Source organism: Callospermophilus lateralis, chromosome 6 (assembly GCF_048772815.1).
Source record: "Callospermophilus lateralis isolate mCalLat2 chromosome 6, mCalLat2.hap1, whole genome shotgun sequence".
Taxonomy (NCBI): Eukaryota; Metazoa; Chordata; class Mammalia; order Rodentia; family Sciuridae; genus Callospermophilus; species Callospermophilus lateralis.
In genome coordinates, this window is record NC_135310.1 from 161,398,504 (window position 1) to 161,424,018 (window position 25,515).

General features: G+C 41.7%; 4 protein-coding genes across 5 annotated transcripts in view; 2 read left to right on the top strand and 2 right to left on the bottom strand.

The window, feature by feature from the left end:
• LOC143401644 (uncharacterized) overlaps positions 1-25,515 on the bottom strand; it is a 742,139-nt gene that overhangs the window by 220,943 nt on the left and 495,681 nt on the right. The gene's annotated exons all lie outside the window — the stretch shown is intronic.
• LOC143401663 (histone H4) lies at positions 6,778-7,095 on the top strand. The gene has a single exon (XM_076859329.2). The coding sequence runs from the start codon at positions 6,778-6,780 to the stop codon at positions 7,087-7,089; it is 312 nt and encodes a 103-aa protein (XP_076715444.1). The 3' UTR covers positions 7,090-7,095.
• On the bottom strand, positions 12,136-12,528 carry LOC143401658 (histone H2A type 1). Its single transcript, XM_076859323.2, has one exon. The coding sequence runs from the start codon at positions 12,526-12,528 to the stop codon at positions 12,136-12,138; it is 393 nt and encodes a 130-aa protein (XP_076715438.1).
• On the top strand, positions 12,768-18,984 carry LOC143401651 (histone H2B type 1-K-like). Of its 2 annotated transcripts, none has more exons than XM_076859316.2 (2): positions 12,768-13,203; positions 17,886-18,984. In XM_076859316.2, the coding sequence occupies exons 1-2, from the start codon at positions 12,827-12,829 to the stop codon at positions 17,920-17,922; spliced, it is 414 nt and encodes a 137-aa protein (XP_076715431.2). In that variant the 5' UTR covers positions 12,768-12,826; the 3' UTR covers positions 17,923-18,984. The 2 variants fall into 2 exon arrangements, with proteins under 2 accessions (XP_076715431.2, XP_076715432.1); XM_076859317.2 differs by lacking the exon at positions 17,886-18,984 and adding an exon at positions 15,956-16,530.

The window sequence follows — 25,515 nt, forward strand, 5'->3', positions numbered from 1 at the left end:
TTGGCCTCTTAGTCCCTGGAACCTTCCTTATCACAAAACATAGTCAAGAAAAAGCTTGCAGAAGGATTGGGGGAAAAGACAATTTACTCTGTTCATACTAGAAATATTTATTACTCATCCACTATGAGCCAGGCATTGTTAGAAATCCTATCAATATGGCAGTGAGTAGGATATTAAATTGAGCCACACACAACATTTGACTGCTTTTGACCCTCTGAGAAGACAGTCTCATGTTTCAGCCTATCAACAAAGTGCCTGAATGCAGTGAGTACTACAAGGCTCCTCAGACCTAACCAAGTTAGGCTGATGTACAGAAGATGCACACTCTAGAAATATCAACTAGATACTTGATAGAGCAATTTGTGTAGCCAACTAGTATTTTCTAGGGATAATACTGAACCTATTGACCTATTTAACATTTATTGATGGCTTGTTAACTGTAAGTTATACTCAAATTATTTTGTTTTAATTCACCTCATTGTCTCAACAGTCTTAAATAGGCTCTGCTATTAATCCCACTTTATAGATGAAAATGTAGAGGGTCAGCAAGTTATCTTAAAGAAGCTTGAAGTGAGACTAAGGGGGAGCTTCAGTTTGTGAATTCAGCTCACCATCCTGCAGCCGCCTTGTGTCGACTGCCGCAGAGGAACGCCAGTCAGTTTTTCCTGCATAGTTTTCCAGCAAACTATAAGTAAACCAAAGCTTTGCAGTGGTGTGTGGAACTTTACAACTTGACCCTGCCCAAGGAATGTACACAACTCTTCCATATTAACTGACTTGCCAGTTGCAGTCCAGCCAGAATGAAGTTGTTTTGACTTAATTCACCTAAATACTCTCCTTCTGACTCAAACTGCAGGGATCCTTGCTGCTGTCCAGAACCATGCTTCTGTCAATAATTCCTTAAAAAGTTGCACTCTATGCAATCTTGGATCTGTCTAACTCTCCTGTTCTTACTCTTCTAACTCTTTAATCTCATGGCACCCGGGGGTCGATCTCAGGCACAAGGACTGAGTTGTTCTGGAACACTGAGGCAGCTCAGACAGGGGACAATGAGGAAGGAAAATGGGAATGGGCCACATTTCTGGAGCCTCACATTTAGAAATGAAATCCTAAACTCACAGGCTTCTTGAGTAGAAGTGATAGATAATAGAAGTGAGCAATGGGAGCCGATGTTGACATAATTCTTGAGTCGGAATTAGTGTGCTGACCCCCCACATGCTTTCTTTTAAAGGGCAGTTCACCTGCGGCCTTGTCCTGGCTTAAGTAAATAGGCTATGCTACATTCTCAGCAAAATCTGTTGTCTGCAGAAGAAATTCATGAGCTTTACGTCGACCAAAGATTCCGGGGTTGAAAGATGCAGGATCTCACTGGCTTGGCCTCTCCTCAGTCCTGGGAACCTTCCTTATTACCTTAAAGGGACCGAGACTTCCGGGGTCTGACATCTGCGTTTCCGGATTTAAGAGCTGGAATTCAGCCAAATTCATCCTGTTTCAAACTCCTTAAAAATTCCCGGTTCTGTGGAACGTACGCCTTCTTCGGAGGAGGAGATCCAGTACACGTATTTTTCTTATTTTCGTTTTCCCAAATAAACTCCGCCTACTACTATGTGCGTCCCACTCGCGATTCTTTCTTGCTAGATTGCAAAGAACAGGCGGTCTTTAGGACCTGCGCCCGTCTTGTCTTCCCAGTCAGTCCCCGCAAACGCTTGCTGCCAGGCTTGGGCAGCTCCGCCGCTCGGGACTCGGCGCCCCGCGAGGTGAGCCAGGACCTGCCCAGCTGCTTCGGCCCCGCGGGGATGCGGGCGGCTAGCCCTGTAAAGCCAGGACAGCATGCAAAATGCCAAGGCGAAGAGCAAACCTACGAGGAAGAGAATACTGCACACGATGGGAAATCCAGACGGGCATCGTCCCTCGGTCTTTAACAAGGGCCTCTCAGGTGAGCCCTGAGTAGAGCAAGGACAGGGACTCAGGAAGACCTGAGCGCGCTTGGGCGAAGCTGTGATGCTAAGTCTCAGGCAGAGCTGGGCTTGACCGAGCAGGACAGTCACAGAACTCTGATCCAAATAGCATTATATTCAAATAAAACCGCAGTGCTAAACTAGTTTATTCCATTGTTCCCTCTTTAAATGTCCTTTGGATCTTTATGGTTAGAAATAATGAGTCAACTTCTGAGAAATCTGTGTTCTAATAAACCAGAGTAGTAGTGTTTGCATTACTACTAGAGGTATTTATACCAATTCCTTGCGTTAATTGCATTGTTCCTATGCCTCAATAAAGACACCATACCTGCTGTTTAACACTCATGGTCAAAGTGCTCCTGATTTTTTTTTTTTTTTTTTTTTTTCTTTTTTCAATGGAGGAGAGATAGGAGAGAATTCACCTTGGGAACCGGGCCCAATGTAACAATTTAGAAAATTTGCACAATTTTGGATCAATTTTAACATTTAGCTATTATTCAGTTGTAATGGTTGAATTTTATTATGATGAAAATGTAAAACGGTGGTGTAAGATGAAAGTGGAAAAAGCAGCTTGAGTTGGATGGGCTGAAGTAGCTTGCAGGACATGTGGAAGCTTTTCAAAGCCACTGGTGCCATTGGCCAGACCAACTGGACCAGGTCATGTCCTATGTTCATTAGCCTTGCGTTGAACTCAAATGTCACAGCTGATTTTTCTGAAGCCTAAACATATTGTTCTTTGTTTAACATGCTATGTAAACTAGAGCTCTAGTTCACCTTTCTGAACTAATGATTTCTGGGAGACCTATGCTATACACCATTAGCAGGTCAGTGGACTTGTTTGGCTTTTGCTACTCTCTCCTTCCCTTTCTTCTCTGCATTGCTGTTCTCTTTTCAGCTCCAACTAAGAACTCAAAAGGGCAGAGAGAAAATAATTTTTCTTCTCCTCCGAGAGGCATACAGACAAACCAGGTGTTTCTAACAAAGGTTAGAAAGAATCTCCTTCTTAGGTGGCTTCTTGGTTTCATAACTCCTCTCTCATGTCTTTCATCTGCTTACTGAGACTTGACTTTAACCACATGTACGTGTGTATCTTCTGTTTGAGGTGGTGGTGAGGTTTGAAGGTAGAAAACAGGAGAGTAAGCTTCAAGGAGGATCTTAATGTGACTTTTTCCTATTTTAGCTGTAAGATACTATTTAGAAATTGTTTCAAAACAAAATTTTAGATAAAGATGTATTCAAATAGAGTAGGAACTTAAAATAAATTATTGTAATAAACACTTTATATAGGCTAATAAATACAAATAAATGTTAATTAAAGTATACACATAAAAAGTCAACAGGTAACTGAATATCAAAACTGAGTATCAAAAGAGCGGATGCTAACAATAGATTTTTTTAGCTATTATGTGACTAGTAAGATCTTATGAGCTAGTCTAATCATTTCACTCGATTATCTCCATTAATTTTAGTGTCCTCTGGAGCAAATGCTATTGTCTTCACACTCACAAAGATGAGGGAATTAAGGCAAAATAAGAAGTAACTGCACCAAAGCCAGGGTTCAAGTCTAGGCTTGTCTGATGGTAGAATGAACTATTTGCTATTCCCTGGTCATAACTACACCAAAAACCTGAAAAAGAAGTAGTTACATTTTTACATTGTGTCAGGATTTGTGACGATTCTTTTGAGTTAGAAGAACTGCACAATAGATCTGTGAGGGAAGGAGCACTTTCCACTCTCCAAGTGTGGATGAACTATAAGGAGAGGCCGATACATTCACTACATGCACGGGGCACCACGTGAAGGAAAGATGAACACCTGAGGCCTGTTAGTCTAGAAGTTTATGCCCTCCTCATAATGGGGCGGGGAAAGCAAATTGTTTGGGGGAAGATGAAGGGCCCTCAGGAGAACAGGTGAGGTCCCGTGGCAAGGTCTGTCTGCATGCTGGTGACGTTCAGTCTCTTCTAGGATACTGCTCATCTCTACTTGATGAGATTCCTGGAAGAGAATTCCTCACAATTTCTTTCTCTAGTTTTAGTTAAGGGGAATTCAGAGAAAGCCCCTTGCTGTATTTGCTGCTCCTCACATGCCTTCAATTTGATGTGCAAATGAACATATTTTGGGTTGGCACTCAGCAAACACCTGCGTCCCAATAGATGTTGAAAAATAACAAATATGTGAAGAGATGAATATTTTCATATATATATATATCAGTGCTAGGGTTACCTTTAAACTGTGATTTTTAGTTTAGTTTTTTTTTTTTTTTTTCCAGTGTGTCTAATCTGTATCTTCTGAATTTTTAACCATGTACATGAATTGCTTGGTAGTTAGTCCTACCAACTGCTGTACTGCAATTCATTTGTGGCACTAAGAGGCTGGAGATGACCAATTGAGGGGCGCAGGTTGAAGAGCATGTTTCCAATAAGACTGGCTGACTTTACTTTCAGACACTAGCTGCAAGTATGGCTACTAGGCCCCTTGTCCTTCCAAGTAATTGTCATCAAATTCAGGGTCTCCCACAACCCCTTCAGGCTCTATAATTTGCAAAAATGACATAGAATACAGTAAAAGTCTGCCCTTCTGATTACACTCTATCATGAAATGATTCCAATTGAGGTCAGTAAAATGAAACACACAGGGCAAAGCCTGGAAATTCCCTGAAAGCAGCACTTCTGTGCCCTTCCCATGCAGATTCTGGAAATCATCTCCTGTAGGTTCAGGAAGTCACCTTCCCAGCACATCTATGTATGCACCAAGCTGTAAGCTCACTGCCTTGATGTCCAGGGATTTATGGGCTGAATTACATGGACATGACTGAAATATTCTGTGACTGAACTTAATTCCTAGACTCCCTGAAAGGTGGGGCTGACTTTAAGCCCTGACTTTAATCCTATGGCTGGTCTTGTTGGTGAGTGACCAGGCCCCATCCTGGGTCATCTCATTTCTTTATACAAATCCAAAGAGTTCCCAAACGACACAGATAAAACACGGAAATATTACTTAACCTTCTCATGCCCTTCTACGTAAGTGCTAGCCATGAAGAAAGTCTGACCTTCCTTGCCTGGTGGTAGACAAAACCACCTTTCTGGAGCAGTCCTGCCCTACACCTGGGAGGAGGAATGCCACCAGAGGCCAAGACAAATGGACAGGAGCTGCTGGGTTCCTCTCTCAGCCTAATCTTTTGCACATTTTCACTTCTATACAACTATTGTTCATCAAATTGAAACATAAAAGGAGACAGTTTTCTCTTGATCTTTGTTTCTGAAGGCTACTGTGTCATGTAAAATTTCGATTAAATAAATAATTTATGGTTTTCTCTTGTTATCCTGTCTTTTGTTATAGGAGTCTGAGGAAAGGGATCACAGCTTTCTATCCCTGCAGCTACTCTTTCTGCTTCAATTTATTAATAAACGCTGATCACATTATTAATAAAGTATGATCAAAATGCTAAAGAGATTTCATTTATTTTTACTTAAACTTGCATTTAGTTACAATGTTTCAAACACTTTTCAGTGGAAATGAAATAGAAAGTACATCAATTTTTCCTAGTAAAAAAGTTAATATATATATATTTTGAGAATTTTTTAATACTTATTTATTTATTTGAGTTTTCGATGGACACAACATCTTTATTTTATTTTTATGGGGTGCTGAGGATGGAACCCAGCGCCCCGTGCATGCCAAGCGAGTGTGTTACTGCTTGAGCCACATCCCCAGTCCAAGAAGTTAATATATCAAAGAATATTTTATCACTTGAAAACAATAAATCGGGCTAAGGGCTAAGTGGCCAACTGATTAACCTGACTCAATCATCTACATCAAAAATAAATTCTGAGTATAATAGATTGAAAAAAATCATACTAGATCTGGAGTGTAGCCCAGTGATAGACCCCTCATGCACATGGTCAACACTTCACCTACAAAAATCACAACAGCCAGTGAGGGTACACTTATAAACAGTTACTGCTATTACCAGTGAGGATAAAAAATCTTTCTGAGGGTAAGGTAGTAATATTAATCAAATACTCTTAAAGCTGCACCCTCTGTGACAAGACATTTTAACAGAAGCCATCCCCAGAAAATATCAAAATTTTCTTTATAGTAGGAAAAAATTGAGAAAGCATATAATTGTTAAATACTACACATTTGTTAAAATGAATCAGAAAATTTTTATGATGGACTATTAAGGAGACTTAGTGACTTTCAACATTTTTCCTGAGGCTGATTTTCAAAAATCAAATTGTAACAATCTCTTTGGCAAGGAAGACTGGCTAAATTATGCAATAGATTAGAATTTCAATAGTAATTGCACGTGGTAAAAGTGGTAGGTCATCAGTGGGTAAAAGATGAATTATTTAAAAAAAATCAGATTGCTAGTGAATTGGTGAGACTGTCTTTTGAACTCATGAAAAGGTCTGACACGAAAATCACTTTTGGATTCTCTCAGCGGAGACTGATTAAAATGCCAACAGCCTACGGAAGTCGCAGGCGCCCGTGGGCGCTGTCCGCAGGGGCGTCTAGGATCTGTGAGCCGCAGGGTGGGTTTTGGGCGGCGGGACCTCGCAGGGCACCCGGCTGCTCGCCTGTTTTCCACAGGGTGTTGTTCGGCGTCCAAAAGCAGCTTTACGAAGCTTGAAGGCAGGCGAAAACAGTTCCCGGCAAACATCGGACAAGGAAGTCAGAACCCGCGTTTTCTCCCCTCCCCCTCCCGTCTTGCCGCCTCCTTCCCGTGGTTCTCAGCTTGGTCCGCTGGAGACGTATAAAGGCCAGCCTGCAGGGCTATCGCTGTTCTCGTGGCTCTCGGTCTTCGCTTGAAGTTGCCATGTCTGGCCGCGGCAAAGGAGGCAAAGGCCTGGGCAAGGGCGGCGCCAAGCGCCACCGCAAGGTGCTGCGCGACAACATCCAGGGCATCACCAAGCCCGCCATCCGCCGCCTGGCCCGCCGTGGCGGCGTCAAGCGCATCTCCGGGCTCATCTACGAGGAGACCCGCGGCGTGCTCAAGGTGTTCCTGGAGAACGTGATCCGCGACGCCGTCACCTACACGGAGCACGCCAAGCGCAAGACGGTCACGGCCATGGACGTGGTCTACGCGCTCAAGCGCCAGGGCCGCACCCTCTACGGCTTCGGCGGCTGAGCGTCCTGGTGCCGCCGTCACCTGCTTTTCTCAACTAAAGGCCCTTTTCAGGGCCGCCCACTCCCGCGGAGGGGCCGCAGCACGGACAAGTCCTAAGCTCGGGAGCCCACCCGACCGGCGACTGGGCCTGGGGCCCGCGTCCTCGGTTGAGGTGAAGCGGATCCTTCCTAAGCACTGGGGCTTCGGGGTTCCTCTTAACTGTCAGGATCCTGACTCCAAGGCCCCCTTGCTTTCTCCCACTGCACAAGGGGTGGGTGCTATTAATGGTCTCACTGAGCCTTCGATCATCGGTAGGTTGAAGGACTTGAAAGTTAGTGGTTCTGAGACCAATGTTAAGGAGGGGAAGCCATCAAAGGGTTTCCACAAAGTTAACATACACACGAGGTCACATCTGAGAACTGTTAAGATATAAGGTGCCTTTGCCTCACCAAGGCAACCTTCAAGGCAAAAGAAGGCAGTTTACCCTCTGAGTTAAACCATTATATTTTGTAACCCCTTTAGCTGATGCCTGTGATAGGCTTCACATTCTGGATTAATGCTTATTTAATAATGAAACTTAATTGTATTTGGATATTTTTTTGAACTGGGAGGTTTTGTTTTTATGGTATTTTCCTTACACATGGTAAGGGTTTTTTTTTTTTTTTTTTTTTTTTTAACCTACTTGTGATAATTTCCATTGATTTGTTGAATAATTGTGATTTAATCAGCGCTAAAAAGAAATTTAAGTATACTATATTGCATATACTTTAAATGTTCTTTTTATATCTAACATTTTAAAATCTGGCTTAGAAATCTGACTTGTGCTTACTGCCTGATGTAACACATGTAACAATACAGCCTTTTCCAAATCAAGGGCCAGCTTTTGCAATGCAGCCACTGCATTATTTATATATGTAATATTTTAGGAGTTGCCTCAGGGACCATAAGTCCTACATATTGTTTCCTAATATTACAAGAGTTTATAGTTAGTCATATGCAATTGTAAGAACTGTTATGTTCTGCATAATATAAGAAAAGGGGCAAGTCAAAAAAGGAAATTTTGTCTCTTAACCAGATAAAATGTTATTAATATATTGTTTATCAATTATGCTTTTTAAAAAAAGACTAGCACAAATGTGGTAATACATTGGCCTTACATGGATTGGTTTTGCTCCTAGGTATACATACTTTTGCTGTTATACAATAGGAAATATTTTTATGGGACAAATCAAAAGGCCTGGAAGTCTCTGTCCCCATTATTGACAGTATGATACCTAAATAAATGATTTCATCCTTTTGCCTACTGTTGTTGAGTCATATACTGAACAAGTCATAATTGCCATCATCTACATACACTTATCCAAAGCTTCCTACTACAAATTACAGATCTGAGATTGAGTTTTCAAGAAGTATCAAAAGAAAAGCCTACAGATACCGTTCAGACTAAAGTTGAGGACTGATTTAAGATTTTCAGGACACAATAGAAGCAGAATGCCTCACCCAAGATCAACAAGGCCAGAATTTTTTAGTTAGGAGTGAAATTACTGATTTTGTTGTGGCTAAAATTCCTTTACTAATTTCTTCCTAACTTACTTTTAGTTGCTATCTTTTTAAATTTCCAGTTTCAGGAAAATATTGAACATCTTCTGATATTTTGTTAGGAATACTTAAGAATGTCTTTGTAGAAAATATACAACACATATGGATTGGCCTTGTTTAGAAAACAACAGAGGAGAGATTGGATGTTATACAAAATAATTTTACAATGCCCCAGTACTTTTCATAGGGATATAGCTACTGACAGAGGACTCACTCTTTCTTAAAACAAGCAGTCTTTTATCTCTTCACAATTCTATCATGAAAACAGACCAAGTAGGACAAATGATTAGATTCAAAATACCATATTATGAAAATACTTGTTTAAGGGTTGGATCATAATTGCTAGAATTCATGGTCTTGGTTTCCTGACATTTGAAAATATGGTTCTACTGTAGTTTTACTTGACAATATTTAGTTGTGATGATGAAATTCCCCACATGTGTCAAGGGTAAATGATTAGTAAGTACAGCACATGTTCAAATATATTGCAATTAAAAAAGGAAGGGGGGATAAAGAACTGAGAGTAAATGATCAAGTGGCAGTACTTCTACAGGATGCACCTGGATGTTACACATGCTGGAGATTCCAAGTGCCTCAATTCAGCTGCCCACTGGCAATACCCAGTCTGGCCCATCTGGCCTGTGCCCAGGAAGCAAGCAAAATGCATGGTTCTCTATCTTGTGTTGAGCACCAGCTGTGGCCAGGCATATTTTGTCTCTCTTCTTCAATACAGTAGGTCCCTGTCGTGGACCAGGGTACCTTCCACCTTGCCTGAACCTGGACTCTGTTCTTAATAGCTCCACCATCACTGACAATGGCTGATGCATCTGTGAGAGAGATGAAACACATGAGCACTCTACAGCCCTCTGTGCAGCTGCTGTGGCCCACTGCTCCATTCTCGTCTTGTTGACTTTCCTGAGCTGCAGGGCATTTAAAGTGACTCCATATGCCATCTATCCCCAGCCTTTTAATTTGGCTGCAATCTTTTTGTACCATGGGAGAGTTCATCTGGTAATGCATTTGGAGACTACCCTGGTCTCAAGATCACTCCCACAGGATAAAGTGGAAGAAGAAAACATTAAGGAGACTAAGGCCACAGAGGAGATAGTCCCTCACAGGTGGAGGTCTTGAGAGATGGTAATTTCTGTGTATTTTTTTTGAAGGAGAAAAGAAGGAGCTTCTTGAAGAATTGAATGAAAATGTAAAAACAGACACAGGTGAAGTTATTATCAGCCAAATGGGGTGATTTCTAAATATAAGACTTGGCAGGGGAATATGAGGTGTTCCATTTTACATATGTTTATGAAGTATGCATGTGAGGAAAGAAAGCAGAGTTGAATATATGTCTGGAGGAGGGAAACCTGGGTTGGAGATGTGGAAGTGGAAATCTTTGATGTACAGATGGAGTTTAAAGTGCTGGTAGATGAGATCTCCAAGGGAGTGAGTTCAGACAGAAAAGTCCTAAAATCAGCCCTGTGCTGCTGTCTGTTGAGGGGCTGGGGAGAAGCTATGGACTAGCAGTAGATACAGAACCATTGGGTGGGTAGGGCTAGGGGGGTGGGGATGAGTTGGGGTTCAAGTAAAGGAAGTACAGAAGAGAGACATTGTCAGTCCAGTGTGTCAGTATTTTCAATAGCCAAGTAAAATGAAGACGGAATGCTGATAATTGGCCACTAGATATAGCAAAGTGAAGATCTAAAAAACCAGTTAGTTTGTCTTCTAGCAAAAGTAGCACCATGGGGGCAGAGGGATTTCTTTCTTTTCTTTTCTTTTTATTTTCTCCTTGTATCACTGTGCCAAGTAAGGGTTTGAAACATAGTAGTTATTCAAGGAACTTATTGAATGAAGGTTTGAACTAATTTCCTAATGCCCATTGAGACCTCTGTCAGTAATATGAGATGCTTGGCCAGGGCAGAGTACTAAACAGGCAGCAACACTAGCAAATCCTGTGGAGTAACAAAAGACTATAGTTCCTTTTGGGGTGGGTGTCACAGTGCAGCTGGAGAGGAAAGCCCAGTCTCCTAATCTGGAGTCTTGGTTCTAACTGCTGGACATAGCAAATGCTTATAGCAAGGTCTGCTTTGTGTAGGTGTCTGGTCAATTCCCTAGCAATTCGCTAATCAGACACTTTTTTTTTTTTTTTTTTAATATTTTCCACACTAAACATATATTTACCTCTTCCCTACACTTGGAACCAATAACTGCAATTTTTATTCTTTTTTAATATGTCAAATTTAAAATCTCTAACTGTATTATTGACTTACCAGATAATGTAGGCCCCCAGAATAAAAGGAATAAAACTTGGGGTTCCTGGGGGACAGTGGGGACAAAGGGAAGCTGAAGGGAAGAGTATGGGGCATGAAAGTCACCTTGTTTATACAGATGAGTCTCTCAGGTTACAAAATCATCTCTATGTGCTTTTTGGTCCAAGTGACTTTGCTAGTGAAAATTTCCTTTATAAGTGTAAGTCTCCCTTACAAAAGGGAAATGTATATTTTATGCAGTCGAGGGTGAAGGAGATTTTTCTGTGTTGGCTGCTTCCCAGTTCTCTTCAGCTCAAAATACTCAAAATACTAAAACTGCTTATTTGGGGTGATATGTTCTGAGCCTCTTCAGTCACAACAGCTGAAACTGTAAAGGGAAGGTGATCACTTTCAATGTCCCACTGCCAGTCCCTCTTTATACAGACCCCATTCAGACACTGCCATCATATCAGTAAAGCTATTGCTTTCATGTAAGTAATTGAAATGTTAAGCATAATCAATAAAAATCTGGAATAACAGATAATTATAATTTTGGAGCCATCAAAAATAACCTCAAGGGAAAAAGGGTTAGAAAAGCATTGTTAGGGAGGCTCAGGCATGTGCATGTATTATTAGGAGCTCTGATACTCTGTAGTTCTCTCCCCTTTTCAGGAGTCCTTGTATCTCTCCAAAACACTGGTCCCCCTAAGCACTTGCACTTCTTCCTTGCCCCATGAGGTACTTAGTATTTATTACCATCAGTATCATTTATGTAAACCTGAGATTGATGGGTTGGAGGTGTTAGACCAGGATGCAAAGACCATGGACTCCAATTAAAACCAAACTAAAGCAAGCTAATTATTTCCACCAGCCGAGCTGCCTCTCCCACCCCAAACCGCGGGAACAAGATAGCAGCACAGCTTTATAGCCCAGAAAGTTACACAAAGGGGGTTTACAGGACACCCTAACACGTGCCCAAGGATAAAAGGGACGCTCATCACAGGATCCTTAATTTGCCCCAGATGAGAATTCAGCCCTGTAGTATGCGGGCACACGGCCACTTTGCATTCGTGGATTCCCATACACCGTGTAAGCGCCAAACAATCTCATAAACTACTGCAGGCTATCAGCTATTGAACAATTGTGCATCACAGCTCCGCTGCTTGATCTGGTGGGTGGCTCTGAAAAGAGCCTTTGGTTTTAGGAAGACTAGGTTACAGGAACTTCACTTTCCCTTGGCCTTGTGGTGGCTCTCGGTCTTCTTGGGCAGCAGCACTGCCTGGATGTTGGGCAGGACACCGCCCTGCGCGATGGTGACTTTGCCCAGCAGCTTGTTGAGCTCCTCGTCGTTGCGGATGGCCAGCTGCAGGTGGCGCGGGATGATGCGCGTCTTCTTGTTGTCGCGGGCCGCGTTGCCAGCCAGCTCCAGGATCTCGGCCGTCAGGTACTCCAGCACCGCCGCCAGGTAGACGGGCGCGCCGGCCCCGACGCGCTCGGCATAGTTGCCCTTGCGCAGAAGGCGGTGGACTCTTCCCACCGGGAACTGCAGGCCGGCGCGGGAGGAGCGCGTCTTGGCCTTGGCGCGAGCCTTGCCACCCTGCTTGCCGCGTCCAGACATACTGAAGTGACTTTGGAAGTCGCTGCAATCTAACCTGAACTAGCCAGAGCGGGCTACTTATAGTCATTCCCGGGCGCGAAAATGACACTCTGCCATTGGCTCCAATTACACTTTCACTTTAACCAATGGTATGATGGCTGTGAAATATACTTAGTTTGATTGGATAAAGTTAGTAGATGACGTTTCTAGAGTCACCACTAATTAGGGACTCAACTTTGCCCCAGAACCTGCCAGAGGAGACGCAGTTAAGTCGTACACTCTTTTTTCCTGTTGTACTTTTCGGCAGGTCCTCTCCACCATGCCAGAGCCCTCTAAGTCCGCCCCAGCCCCGAAAAAGGGCTCCAAGAAGGCGGTGACCAAGGCGCAGAAGAAGGACGGCAAGAAGCGCAAGCGCAGCCGCAAGGAGAGCTACTCGGTCTACGTGTACAAGGTGCTCAAGCAGGTGCACCCCGACACCGGCATCTCGTCCAAGGCCATGGGCATCATGAACTCGTTCGTGAACGACATCTTCGAGCGCATCGCGGGCGAGGCCTCGCGCCTGGCGCACTACAACAAGCGCTCGACCATCACCTCCCGGGAGATCCAGACGGCCGTGCGCCTGCTGCTGCCCGGGGAGCTGGCCAAGCACGCCGTGTCGGAGGGCACCAAGGCGGTCACCAAGTATACCAGCGCCAAGTGAGTTCGCACACCGCCGAGCGGTAGCCTCAGCCCACACCACAAAGGCTCTTTTAAGAGCCACTCACTCCTCCAAAGAGAACTGCACTCGCATATTTTATCGTGCACATTTATTCGTTGCATAAAATAGTTTCTATTTCGTAAGTCTTGTTTGAAAGTACTTTGCAATTCACGAGCATATAAAGAAGGTTACTTTTTTCTCCCCCCAAAATAGTCCACCTGTAGGTGCGTGTACCTGCAAAATTTGGTTGGACACTGCATAATTTACCAATGTCCCTTATTAATGGGGCACTAGACATCAAGACCTGGAGAGTACTCATTTAAGATTTTTCTTTTGAAAGCGATGTTGTTTCTCCCCTATTTGAATTTGCCAAATGTTAGTAAAGAAAAGCAAAAGCCAGAACCCCATTCGTGAATCCTACGCGTCAATCAGGGCTGAGTTGGTTCAATAGCCAATCCAGACCCTGCGCGGGCAATTTGAAAATTAGCTACCGGTTTCTTTGACTAGTTGGGAGACTGAGGCGGGGCTGTTAGTGGGGGACCTTTACCAGTCAACCCTCCTTTACTTTGTGGAATTCGCTCTCCAGGACAAGTTGGTTCCTGCTCTCCTCCTTTCTTGGTGTGGTCCACATGATGCTTTCTTTCATATGTCTCTACTAAGTGGAATAAATTTGAAAAGGAAAGGAGAAAGAAGAGCCGTTCCACTATCCCTCAACCCAGACTGCCTCTGGACAGTTTTATTTGCGGAGAGTTTAATGATAACTTTTATTCAGTTAGTATACTCCAGTAACTTAACTAATTGATTTATGGGTGTTTAGGTGAGAATATTCTGCGCACGTGCAACAGGAAACATACAAGAATAGAGCAACAATATTAACAGCGAGCTCGTGTTTATGGTAAAAGGATAAACTCAAAGGTTGAGGTATGTTCACAGGATGCTTATCATACAGAGGAACGTCAGTATTAGCTTCATGATACCATTTTATAAATGTAAAAAAAATGATATCACTTTTTTAGAGGTTAAAAAAAATCCCAAATTATATAGTGTTTAAGTGTATTTAGAAGCATGTATATGATAATAAACTTTTAAAAGGAGACATTCATAAATACATTTTTTAAAATATCCAGCAGTGGCCTCTGGTAATAAAAACAGGGAAGTGGAATGGGGAAAGCCACAGAGGTAAGGACAAATAGCTGCAAGCATTTTATTTTGGAGGTTAGAAGTCTGGCCTGTGTGTTTGATATAATTTGCTTGCTTTATACTTTACATGTATATTATCTATGTTCCCTTCATGTATCAAATATTGTACTGCAAATAGTGAAAGTAAACACGTAAAAATAACTTCCAAGCCATGTAACTTGTATTCAGAAAAATGTGTAAATGAGAACCCTGTACCTAGTAGTGCTTCTCCAGATTTTATTTCTTTTAGAGAGAAGGAAAGGGAAAAGAAGTTTGACAGACCATTAAAAAGGCCCATGGATTCGGTAATCTCATTCTTTTGGTTAAGATTCATTCAGCATCCAACCTCCAGATATCTTTGCTCTGGATTCTGCAGACTTCTAGGAAGTACTTAGGGGATCCTGGTGGGACTTCAGTTGGTTTCTTCACATTATTTGATGTATTGAATCTGCATGTAGCATAACACTGATAGAATTCATGCTTCATGAAATTCAGCTAATGAAATGCTCTTTCCCCAGCTTCAGCAGCTACCTAAATCCCCAGTGAGCCTCCAAAGCTGGCTATAGTCTGTTACCCGCTGGAGACTGGAGAATGAGACCTGGGTAAAACTAGACTTCCTTTAGTTCCTCCAGCTCTTGTAAACCTCGCATCTGCACAGCCTCTCACATAATCTCCGTGCCGTCTCTCTGTGGTGTCTATGTGCATGGGTATTTTGTGTGTCATACGTTTACAGGTGTGGGTGTGCATCCCTCCATCATTTTGTTAGAACAGGCATTGTACTTTTTTTTCAGTTATATATCTTCTCCCATTTCTTACCACCAACACGTTTGAGGAGAGTAAATTCACTCTATGTTTATTTAATGATTCCTTATGGGACAGGTGACTTTGAACTTCTGTCAATATAGTCAGCAGCAAATTCTGGTATTGGTCTAACCAGTTATCCAGAATGAGGGAAGCAGCGGGTACACTCCAGGAGAGGAAATGAAAATGATTTAGAGGGGTTAAGTTTCCTAAGTATATTCTCTAGCCAGGATGAAGATGACAGAGGCTACTGCTTATTAAATTACACAGGGAAGTCACAGGCATATAATAAGTTTTGGTTATCAGGACCTAAATGAGAGACTTGGAATTGTCAGAAGGGAAGAAGTCTAGAAGAATGCAGGGGCAGGGTGGCAGAAATCTGTGCAGAATGGAGAAACACATACAGAAGGAATTCGTGATCTCTCAAAAGATCTATGTATCAGCATCATTGGTCTCCATTATTTAGAAAGTCAAAATTCTGGAAACACAGAAAGGAACAAACAAACAAATCCCAAATCCGAAGAACTCAAGGGTAGATTTTTGTGTTATTTGCATCTTGGTGACCCCAGTGCCTCACCTTTTGTTGCTGAATAATCTTGATGAATTGATGACATTTCTTACCACCCAGCTTGGGAAACTGATTTCCCCTAACTTAAAATAGGATGTTGCTTCATTGTTTTATTCTGGAATTCATACCTGGTATCTTCAATAATTTATATAAATTGTTTCAAGTATTTTTTTTTTTTTTTTTTTTGTCAATCTTTTCCCCAGTTTCAAAAAATAAAAAGGGCCAGGAATTTGGCTTAGTGGAAGAGGGCCCTGGGTTCAATCCCAGTACTAGGGAGAAAAAAGAAAAAAGATTTTCCATGAAGAACAATTTATGGAACAGAAAAGAGCACTCTCCACCATTGAAGTAGAAGAGGGAATATGATCCTGAAGGACTTTACCCCGAGCTGTGTCACCACAAGGGGCCCTGATCCAGCCCAGAGGAACTTCACTGGAAAGAGAGCACTCCTTCCCTGGGAGCCAGTAAGAAACTTGACAGAGCTTAACTTCAGTTCTTCCAGATTCAGGCATGCCACCCTGCTTCAATCATGACCTTATAGTGCACAGAAGTTTCCGATTGCTAGCATCTATTCATCATGATCTTCTCAGCCATTCAAACACACTACTTCTGCAGGCGGTCATTTTACCGTTGCCTTTCGCTTCCTAACTCTGACTTCTGTGGCTGTGCTTTTCTGATACCATCATCAAATCTTAAATGGGTTCCTGTTGGGAGACTTTGGTAATGCAAAAGTGTAGCACCAAAGCCCCAGTGAATCAAAACACAGCCCAAGAGTGTTTTCCCAGACTTGAAAATAATAAAGAAATTGCTTGCAAATAAATATTCCTCGGGGTTGAAGCATGTGAGTGGTTTCACCAGGGTTTGTGGAGGACCTGAGGTGGAAGGTGCAATGCTGGAGGTTGGGTACTGATAGGTTCTGAGGACAAGTGAGCCATCCCCACAGGAGCCCCAGGACTCCACTGTTCAAGGAAGAACAATGGAGCACCTGAACTAAAGTTCTGTGGTCCTGCTAGAGAGATATTTTCTATTTTTGAATTGAGAAATTAGGAAAAGTGAGAAGGGAACAGAGGTTTTGAAGTTATTGATTTGAGGAGAACCTTTAGATCCCAAGACACAAAGGCAAACACCCAAGTCAGGGAATTCGAGGGCCAGGTCCCAGGGCAGGCCTAGAGCAACGGCTGGTGTTCAGACCTTCTACTGACTCCTGTGAGGTTAAAGCTTCTGTGTGAGAAGCAGTGTTCTTTCCCACACGTGTCAGTCCCAAGTCTATCTGCTTATATCTAATTTTTTTTGGTCCCCTTTCCAGCCTGAAATCAAATTCTTAGGTAGTAAAGTTTCTCTTAATGTTTTGGAAAAAAAAAAAATCACTAAAATAACTTACTATAGTATAAAAACTAAATAAGAGACAGTTATTTTAATAATAAAGGACATGTTATCCACATATAAATGCTTGAGACTTACACTAGAAAATTGAAGTTTTTGGCTGTTTTTATCTCAATTGGAATTACCCAAAATACAGATGGAGCTGGCCAACTCAGGTGACTTAGATGCCAGCAAGAGTTGCCCTCAATGATGCCACTTTTCTTTATTGCAAATGTTAATAACTCTTGGATGACATTGAACAGAACAAAATATAATCTTTTCTTAATTCATAAAGTGATTACATTCTTGGAAAATTTAGTGCATATTAAACTACACACAAAAACTACCTACCTCTTGTGCCTATGTGTAGAGGAATTAGGTTCTAGGCTCAGAGAGATTTTTCACCTTCAGGTTTACTTTGAGATACGTGCAGTTGCGACATGACATAAGACAACTCTTGCAGGAAGTCTAGTCCTTTACTTGTAGCGTATCTCTTTCTAATCAGTGGGACAACCAAAAGCTGATTTGCCTAATTTCTAGAATATTCTCTAAGGGTTGGCACTGTTCTATGAGAACACCAACATTAATTATTTTACTGTAGAAGCCATGCAGTGGACACAGCAAAGCTGCTAGGATCTAGAAGAAATCCAAGAATGTCTCCAGAAATAGTCTGCAAAACTGAGGTATTACCAGAACTCTAGAGCACCTGCCCAGATGGGCCAGTAAGTCCACATGCCTGGTTTGGTGGTTCTAAGTGCCTTTTCTTCCCAACAGCTTATCTATGGAAATGAGAATGAGCAGAGAGTCTTAATGCTGAAGAGGTGGACAGCCTGTCAGGCCAAAGGGTCACCAAGTCATAAGTCTTCTTCAGCAGCTCTTGCTCAGGCCACCTCATCATTTACTGGAGCTTTTTCATCTGTGAGTATCCACCCCATTGGCTTTCAAGGAAGGCAGCAGCCATGAGATTCACATGCAACTTTAGCCTGATGAACAAAAAAAGCTGAGGAGGACATTGGACTGCAAGTTGTTGGCCGCCTCTGGGGTCCACTGAGATACTGGAGCTCCTACATATACCAGAGACCTTAAGAACCCATGGAAAACTGATTCTGCTAAAATCATGTTGCAGAGCCATGCCAACCCAGACAAGGGGCCAGCCCCACCCAGTGGCCTCCTGGGCAAGCCTTGCAGCAGCCTTTGCACTTCAGAGCCCCAGGAGCCTCCTCTAGCCACCAGGTCACCTGATGCCTACGTTTTCTCCTGCTAAATCAGTCAGATTGCCCTGGGTGAAAATCCATGGCTAAACATGGAACAAAGCACCTGACAGCTGCTTAGCCTGGGCCACCATCCCAAAATATCCCCCCAATTTATTTTCAGTTTTCACATCCTTTTTACTGACATGCAGTACCAGGCTAAAAGAGAGAGAGAGGGAAGTGCCAGGGACCAAATGACGTGAACTCTAAAGGCATGCTTCCAGTGACCCAGTTAATCCATTCAAGTAGAGTAATTCACTGATTAGGTCACAGCTTTTCTAATCTGATCATTCCACCTCTGGATATCCTTACATCGTTTCATGTGAGCTTTTGGGATACACCTCCTACCACACCATAACACGTCCTTTAAATACATTTTTTTTTTTTTTTTTTTTTTAGAATTAACAACCCCAAATATTGTAACTTAACTTTGGTAACGGGATATTTTGTATGACAGGGAAGAATGAAACTTTTAGATCCCGAAGAAAAGTGAATTAGATTTAGTCTTCTATTAAGTGAGACTTCAGAGAGATTTACAAAGATGTACAGCAATGCCATCCTTTTACTTTTTTTCTTAAAATCATATCTATTTTTCATAAAATATGCTATGCATGCTAACATAAAATGGGTTTATCATTATTTATTATCTTAAAATAAATTATCAACATATTTTTTTTCAGTTTTAATATAGAACATGTACAATGTCAATGATAATGACCTATAAAACAGAAATTCTTTGGGTTCTCATTATTACTTTATTTATTTATGTGGTGCTGAGGATTGAACCCAGTGCTTCATACATACCAGACAAGCAGTCTACCACTGAGCCATGACCCCAACCCTTGGATTCTCATTATTTTTAAGAGTATAAATGTCAGAACTGCTGCTGTAAGGTCTGTCACAGAGGAGAAGTTACAATCCTGTTTCCCAGTCTATTTGGAAGATTCCCTTCTCTGTGTTCATCCCCATTGGATACACAAATCCATTTAATTCATTGCATTGTTGACATTTAGGAATTGGAACTTTTTTAATATTTAGTTTTATTATTGCATAAAATATTTTTACATAGTTCCAAGGTCAAATGAAACTACATTCAAAGAGATTTTTTCCTTCATCATAAGGCCTATTATGGTTTAGATATGAAGTATCTCCCAAAAGCTCATGTGTGAGAATGCAAGAAAGTTTAGAAGTGAAATGATTGGGTTCTGAGAGCCTCAACCTAATCCATGCATTAAGCCCTTGTAGGGATTAACTGGTTAATAACTATAGGCAAGTATAGGATGGTTGGAGGAAGTAGGTGACTGGGGGATGTGCCCTTAGGGTTTATATTTTGACCTAGTGAGGTTAGGTCTCTCTCTGCTTCCTGATTGTCATATCCTTCGCCACATCCTTCTACCCTTCTGCCCTGTCTCATCTCCAGCACAGAGCAAAGGAGCTGGCCATCTATGGGCTAAGACTAATGAAACCATGACCCCCAAATAAACTTTTCTTTCTCTAATTGTTCTTGTCAGTCTTGGTCACAGCAGCAAAAAGCTGACTAGAACAGAGCCTCTATCAACTGACAGGTAACAATTTTTAATGTTTTGATTTTTCATTCTATTGTTTGTTAATTATAAGCATATATATATATATATATATATATATATATATATATAGAGAGAGAGAGAGAGAGAGAGAGTGTATATACATATATATATATATATATATATATATATATATATATATATATATATACTCTGAACGCCCCCTATTAGATTAATAGTAACATACTACACACACTGTCTTTCTATCTTGCTTATCTTACTTAGAACATGCATACCCTGAGAATCATTCCATGACAGCACATAGGGAATTTCTCTTATTTCCAGCTGCAAAACACTCTGGGTTTTCTTTTTCTGATTGTCGGCTCTGTGATTCTGCCTTGTCTTGATAGCACCCTGATACTTTCCAAGGAGTTTAGAAAATTCCTTCCAAAATATGCTGGTTGGACTTCAAACTGAGGATCTGCCCAGAGACAGATCCTCTGGGGGAACTCGATGCCCTGGGAAGGAGTGGCATCATAGGAGAGGAGGCTGGAGGTTCACAGCAGGCCCAGATGGACTTTGCCACGTTTGGTCCCCTGTTCTCCTGAGGGACCACTTGACTTCCCCCAAATCCTATACTCCCCCTGTTGCCTATTTCCCTTCCCCTGTGCCTAATGAAGATAGTGTATAAGTGTCTACATCTGTTTTTCCCCTTTCCCTTCTTGTGATGCACACAACAAATTTGTACCAGTTTTCCTATTGTCCTAGAGGTCATTATTTTTTTTTTTTAAAGAGAGTGTGTGTGTGTGTGTGTGTGTGTGTGTGAGAGAGAGAGAGAGAGAGAGAGAGAGAGAGAGAGAGAGAGAGAGAGAGGATTTTTTAATATTTATTTTTTAGTTATTGGCGGGCACAACATCTTTGTTTGTATGTGGTGCTGAGAATCGAACCCTGGCCACAAGCATGCCAGGCGAGCGCGCTACTGCTTGAGCCACATCCCCAGCCCCCTAGAGTTCATTATTGAGCCTTAAGAGAGCAAAGGAAGACTTTATCACCTACAGTGTCAATAAGATGATTTCCTAGCTGTTCCAAGCATCAGGGTTGATCCGAGTCATTTATTTACTTATACTAAAAATACACTCCTCAGCACAGTAAAATATAAAATGTTTCATAAAAGTCAAGGTCTAAATTATTCTAGGACTTTCAGTCCTTCAAATTTTTAAAATGCATTTGTATAAGGTTGATTTTATGAGTAAGAAAATTATTACAGTTTTCTCTTTGCAGTGATTACATTCACATGAGTCTCCACCTATTTGAAAAGAAAACAAAATTTTCATTTTTCTAACATCCTCACTCTAAGAAGACACCAAAAATTACAAAGACATGGACTGTCCATTTTTTTATTATTCCATAACTCCAGTACCTACACCATCCAGTAACATATCAACATATATTCAGTGTTTGTGTCTGTTGGCTACTGAAATATGTAGCCAAAGTTTTCAGGGATTGACTCCACTTTGTAGTCTGCCTCACTCGCTGCTCTACACCATGAGTAGAAGAAAAGCCGACACTTTATTTTTCCTGACACAGCCATCTGCAAGCTAAGGAGATAGACCTTAGTGGAAACCAGGTCGCCAGAAGACAGCAGAGAATAGATTTCTTTTTTCAATCAGTCTGTGGTACTTTGCTACAATAGCCCATTGGCCATATATAGAAGTGGAAACATTCATATGCTATTACATGTCTAGTCTTCTCTGTTTTGGCCTGCTGGTCAGAGATACTACTAGTGCCAATCTTGCAGGGCTGGGAAGCAAATTATATAGTACCTGATATCTAGGAGACATCACACACTCCAGGAGTGGCAGCTGATGATGCCATCAATATGTTCTGCAACATGCCAAAAAAAAAAAAAAAAAATTAAGGGCCATATTATTCACTGCTTGAGGGAAGATTCTTAAGTACAAAGCCATGAAGTGAACTCTGAGAGTATATTAGAACACCAGAATATTAGAGCAAACTAATTCAAGAACTCTCAGATGTGCAGGGAGGCAAGTATAACATGGATGATAATAAAATTCAGTAAAGGGAAAAATGGAACAGGTACTAATGCAGATTATTCTGATATTCCACATTAACAAAGCTCCCTGAGGGGGAAGGCCCTGGAAACCACTGGGAGACAGATGCCCTGCTCCATTGTTGAGCTGGGTGACCTGGAAACTGCAATGTGACTATGATCCTGGGTTGTCTGCAAGACAAGAGATGGGAATAAAGCCCTCCTCTTTTGCAAGGACTTTGCAAAAAACGTTATAAAATTATAAATGGCAAAATAAAACTCTGTACTTTATATTATCTTTGCAAATATCTATGTAAGTTATAAAATATGTAAATTATTATTATATTTAGCACTAACTGCTAAATATAATAATATGTTTATATTGTTATATAAACATATTATTATATTTATGTGGAAATGTGGAAGGGTAAATATTATTCTGGAAGGTGACTGGGAAATTTCTTGGGAAAGGCATGACAAAGGTGAGCCCTTAAAGGGTTGCTGAGACTTTGCTTGGTGTAAGGTATTATCAATTGCTATGTGACATTACCCCAAGTTTAGCGACTCTCGCCAGAGTTATGAAGGTCAGGTTCTGGGAGCAGTGGGACTGGATGTTCTTCTGCCATCTCTGATCAGTCACTGGCTGCAACGTCTACAGGCTGCAGGGGACTGGAGCCTCAGGATTCCTGGAGGCTGCTCCTGACAAGGGCTGGCTCCCTTCCTCTAGAGGGAGTACTCTTAAGAGAGTGGAAGCCATCAAACCAGAGATCTCTTGTCATCACAGGAGGGACATATCATCATGTCTGCCACCTCCTGTGACAGCTGTGGCACAGTGTGGAAAAGTCATGCATAGGAACCAGTTTCAGGGGTCCTTTGGTGACATCTTGTAGACTGCTTCCCACAGTTGGCACAGAAATGCACATCTTCACCCTCACAGCCTTTGATGCACTGAAGCAGAACCTCTGGGGAGGAGGCAAGCCAATGCTAAGCCTTTAAACAAAGTTATACTGGTAATTCTGATGCATGGCTAAAGCTGGGAACCACTGGATGGAGAATGCAAAGCTGAGACCCTAAGACTGATATTCAATTGAAAAGTCCTGTTAACTGTTGCTCAGTTGCATGGTTAATGTTTCACGGGGGGAAGTTTGAGAGATTTCATTTTCTGGAGACAAGTGTGAAAAAAAGGTAACTTTACAAAGTGGCAGAAATCTTCAAACCCAGGAGTGGACATATGCATCAAGTAGTGGCTTTAGTGTTTCAAGGATGATCTTTGTCAGAGGCCCATGTTTGTATGATCCCTGTTGTCCAAAACAAGAAGCAGACTGTAACCTTCCACAGGCATTTGCGAGTTTAGGGGTGGTAGGAAATGGATCTATTCTGGAACCAAATGCAAATGTTGAGAATGCAAGGCCTGGGGTCCCCACATCTTTAGGGACAGATTTGACAATTTGGATGCCCCCACAACCTGGCAATTCTCTCCATCCTCCAGGGTATTTAAGTAAAGGAAAATGACAACTTAGGTAGTGAGCCTTGTGCAATATCCCTTGGCATCCAGTATCAGGACGAGAGGCCATAGAACCCACAGCTTTCAACAGCACTGGAAATGCAAGTACGACACCATCCAAAGCCATTATAGTCACAGAGGGCTCCATATCCGGGAATTCCTGTCCTTTCTGCCTTGTCCCCTCCGTTCTTCCTCCCACACGCCTCCACCCCCACAGGTCCCGGGAGCATCTTATTCATTCTTTCTTCCACTCTAATAGTCTTCTCCAAAGGCCCATGCCACTACCTCATTTTTGCTTAAATTTTGAGGAAGGTGTTGCTAAGCTGCCCAGGCTGACTTCCAATTTGTGATCCTCCTGCCTCTGCCTCTCAGTAGCTGGATTACAGATGTGCTCAGCTAAATTACTGCTCAGTTAAATTTGACCTTCTTTCTCTTCTGTTTTATTTTTCTCCCATTTAATATTATCTGGCACTCTTTTTAAATGTATGTGTTTATATGTTCTCTGATTAAAAAAAAAAAAAAACCTCTGTGAGTGCATGACTTATAATCTATTTAGTTCCTACTATATTTATGCTACCTTAAAGTGTTCCTGTTACATAGCAGGTGCCCGAAGAATATATACTGGAAAAAAAATTGAACGAGAAAACTACTCTATGGGTTTTCAACACCGGGCTAAACTTTGAGGTTCTTATATGAGTGGCAAGGATGTATGAAGTCTTTCAGATGCCAGATATAATGGGGGGGAAAGGGAGTTGTGGAAAGTTTGATTAGTGGTTCTTTTTTTTTATTATTTTTTAGTAGTAATTGGACACAATATCTTCATTTCAGTTATTTACTTTTATGTGGTGCTGAGGATTGAACCAGGGTTGCACATGCGCAAGGTGAGCACTCTGCCACTGAGCCACAACCCCAGCCTGATCAGTGGTTCTTAAGTAACAGTTAAATAAGGGTAAGAAATTCTGGTGTATGTTGCACAACAGGGCTACCATAGATAGCAAATATATACTGTATAATTCAAAAAGTTAGAAAGGATTCTGAGCTTTCACCATAAGAGATGGTAAATGTTGAAGGAGACAGGCATGTTTAACTCAATTTAAACCTTACAAAATGCATATGTGTATCAAAACATCACATGACACCTATTAATATGTACAATTTTGTTTTTACATAGCAATTAAAAAATGAGAAATGCTGAAAATTAAAAAATTCTAAAATAAAATGTATGCATGCATGCACACATAGGGATGGAGAGAAAGAGAGAGAGAGAGAAGAAGGGAGTAGAAGAAAAGAGGGAAGGTAGAACTAAAGATACAAGAAAAGGCACCAGAAAAGAAAAATAGATATATATAATCCACAATGCAAAAAGCATTGTCAGCCTCTATAGTCATATGACTATGAATTACTCCTGTCTCCAGTTTACGTGTGTAGGAACTAAGGGTTTGGGAGTTAAAATCTTGACCTCTTGAAGTGGCCTGATGTTTTGGGGTGAGTCTCCTAATTTCAAATCTGGGAACCAGTGCAGGTGCCATAGACCAGCCATAGTAAAGGGGGCAGACATGTTGGCTAAGCATGTATCACAAAACCTTAATTCAAAGAAGACTCTAGAAACAAGTGATACTTCTGAGATTATCTGGTCTAGAGTAGCTGGAAATACAGAAATCCCCCTCCTGTCCCCCCGCACCCCCGACAGAGGCAGGGCGTGCTGTCAGAAAGGCTGAAAAGGGAAGCAGCCAAGCTTCAATAACAGGAAAGGCTTTGCAGAAGGTGACCTTAGGGTGGGCTCACAGGACAGGGTTTGATTAGTGGTCAGAGAAGGTGCATTTCAGGAAAAAAAGAACTTTATGAGCCCAATAATCCATTTCTTCTTTTCATCAGTATCAATACTAATTTCAAATTCAACAAGGCTAGTGAGTCTGGTAGCAAAATGGACTGATATTAAACTTCTAAAGGTCTGCAGGTGTGTGCAGCCACCTTCCGGAGGCCCAGGAGAATGGGCACTGTATTGGCAGACAGGGCTTAACTCTTGGCCCTTTGCTTCATGAGCTCAAAAAGCACAAATTTTGTGCATTTTACTCCT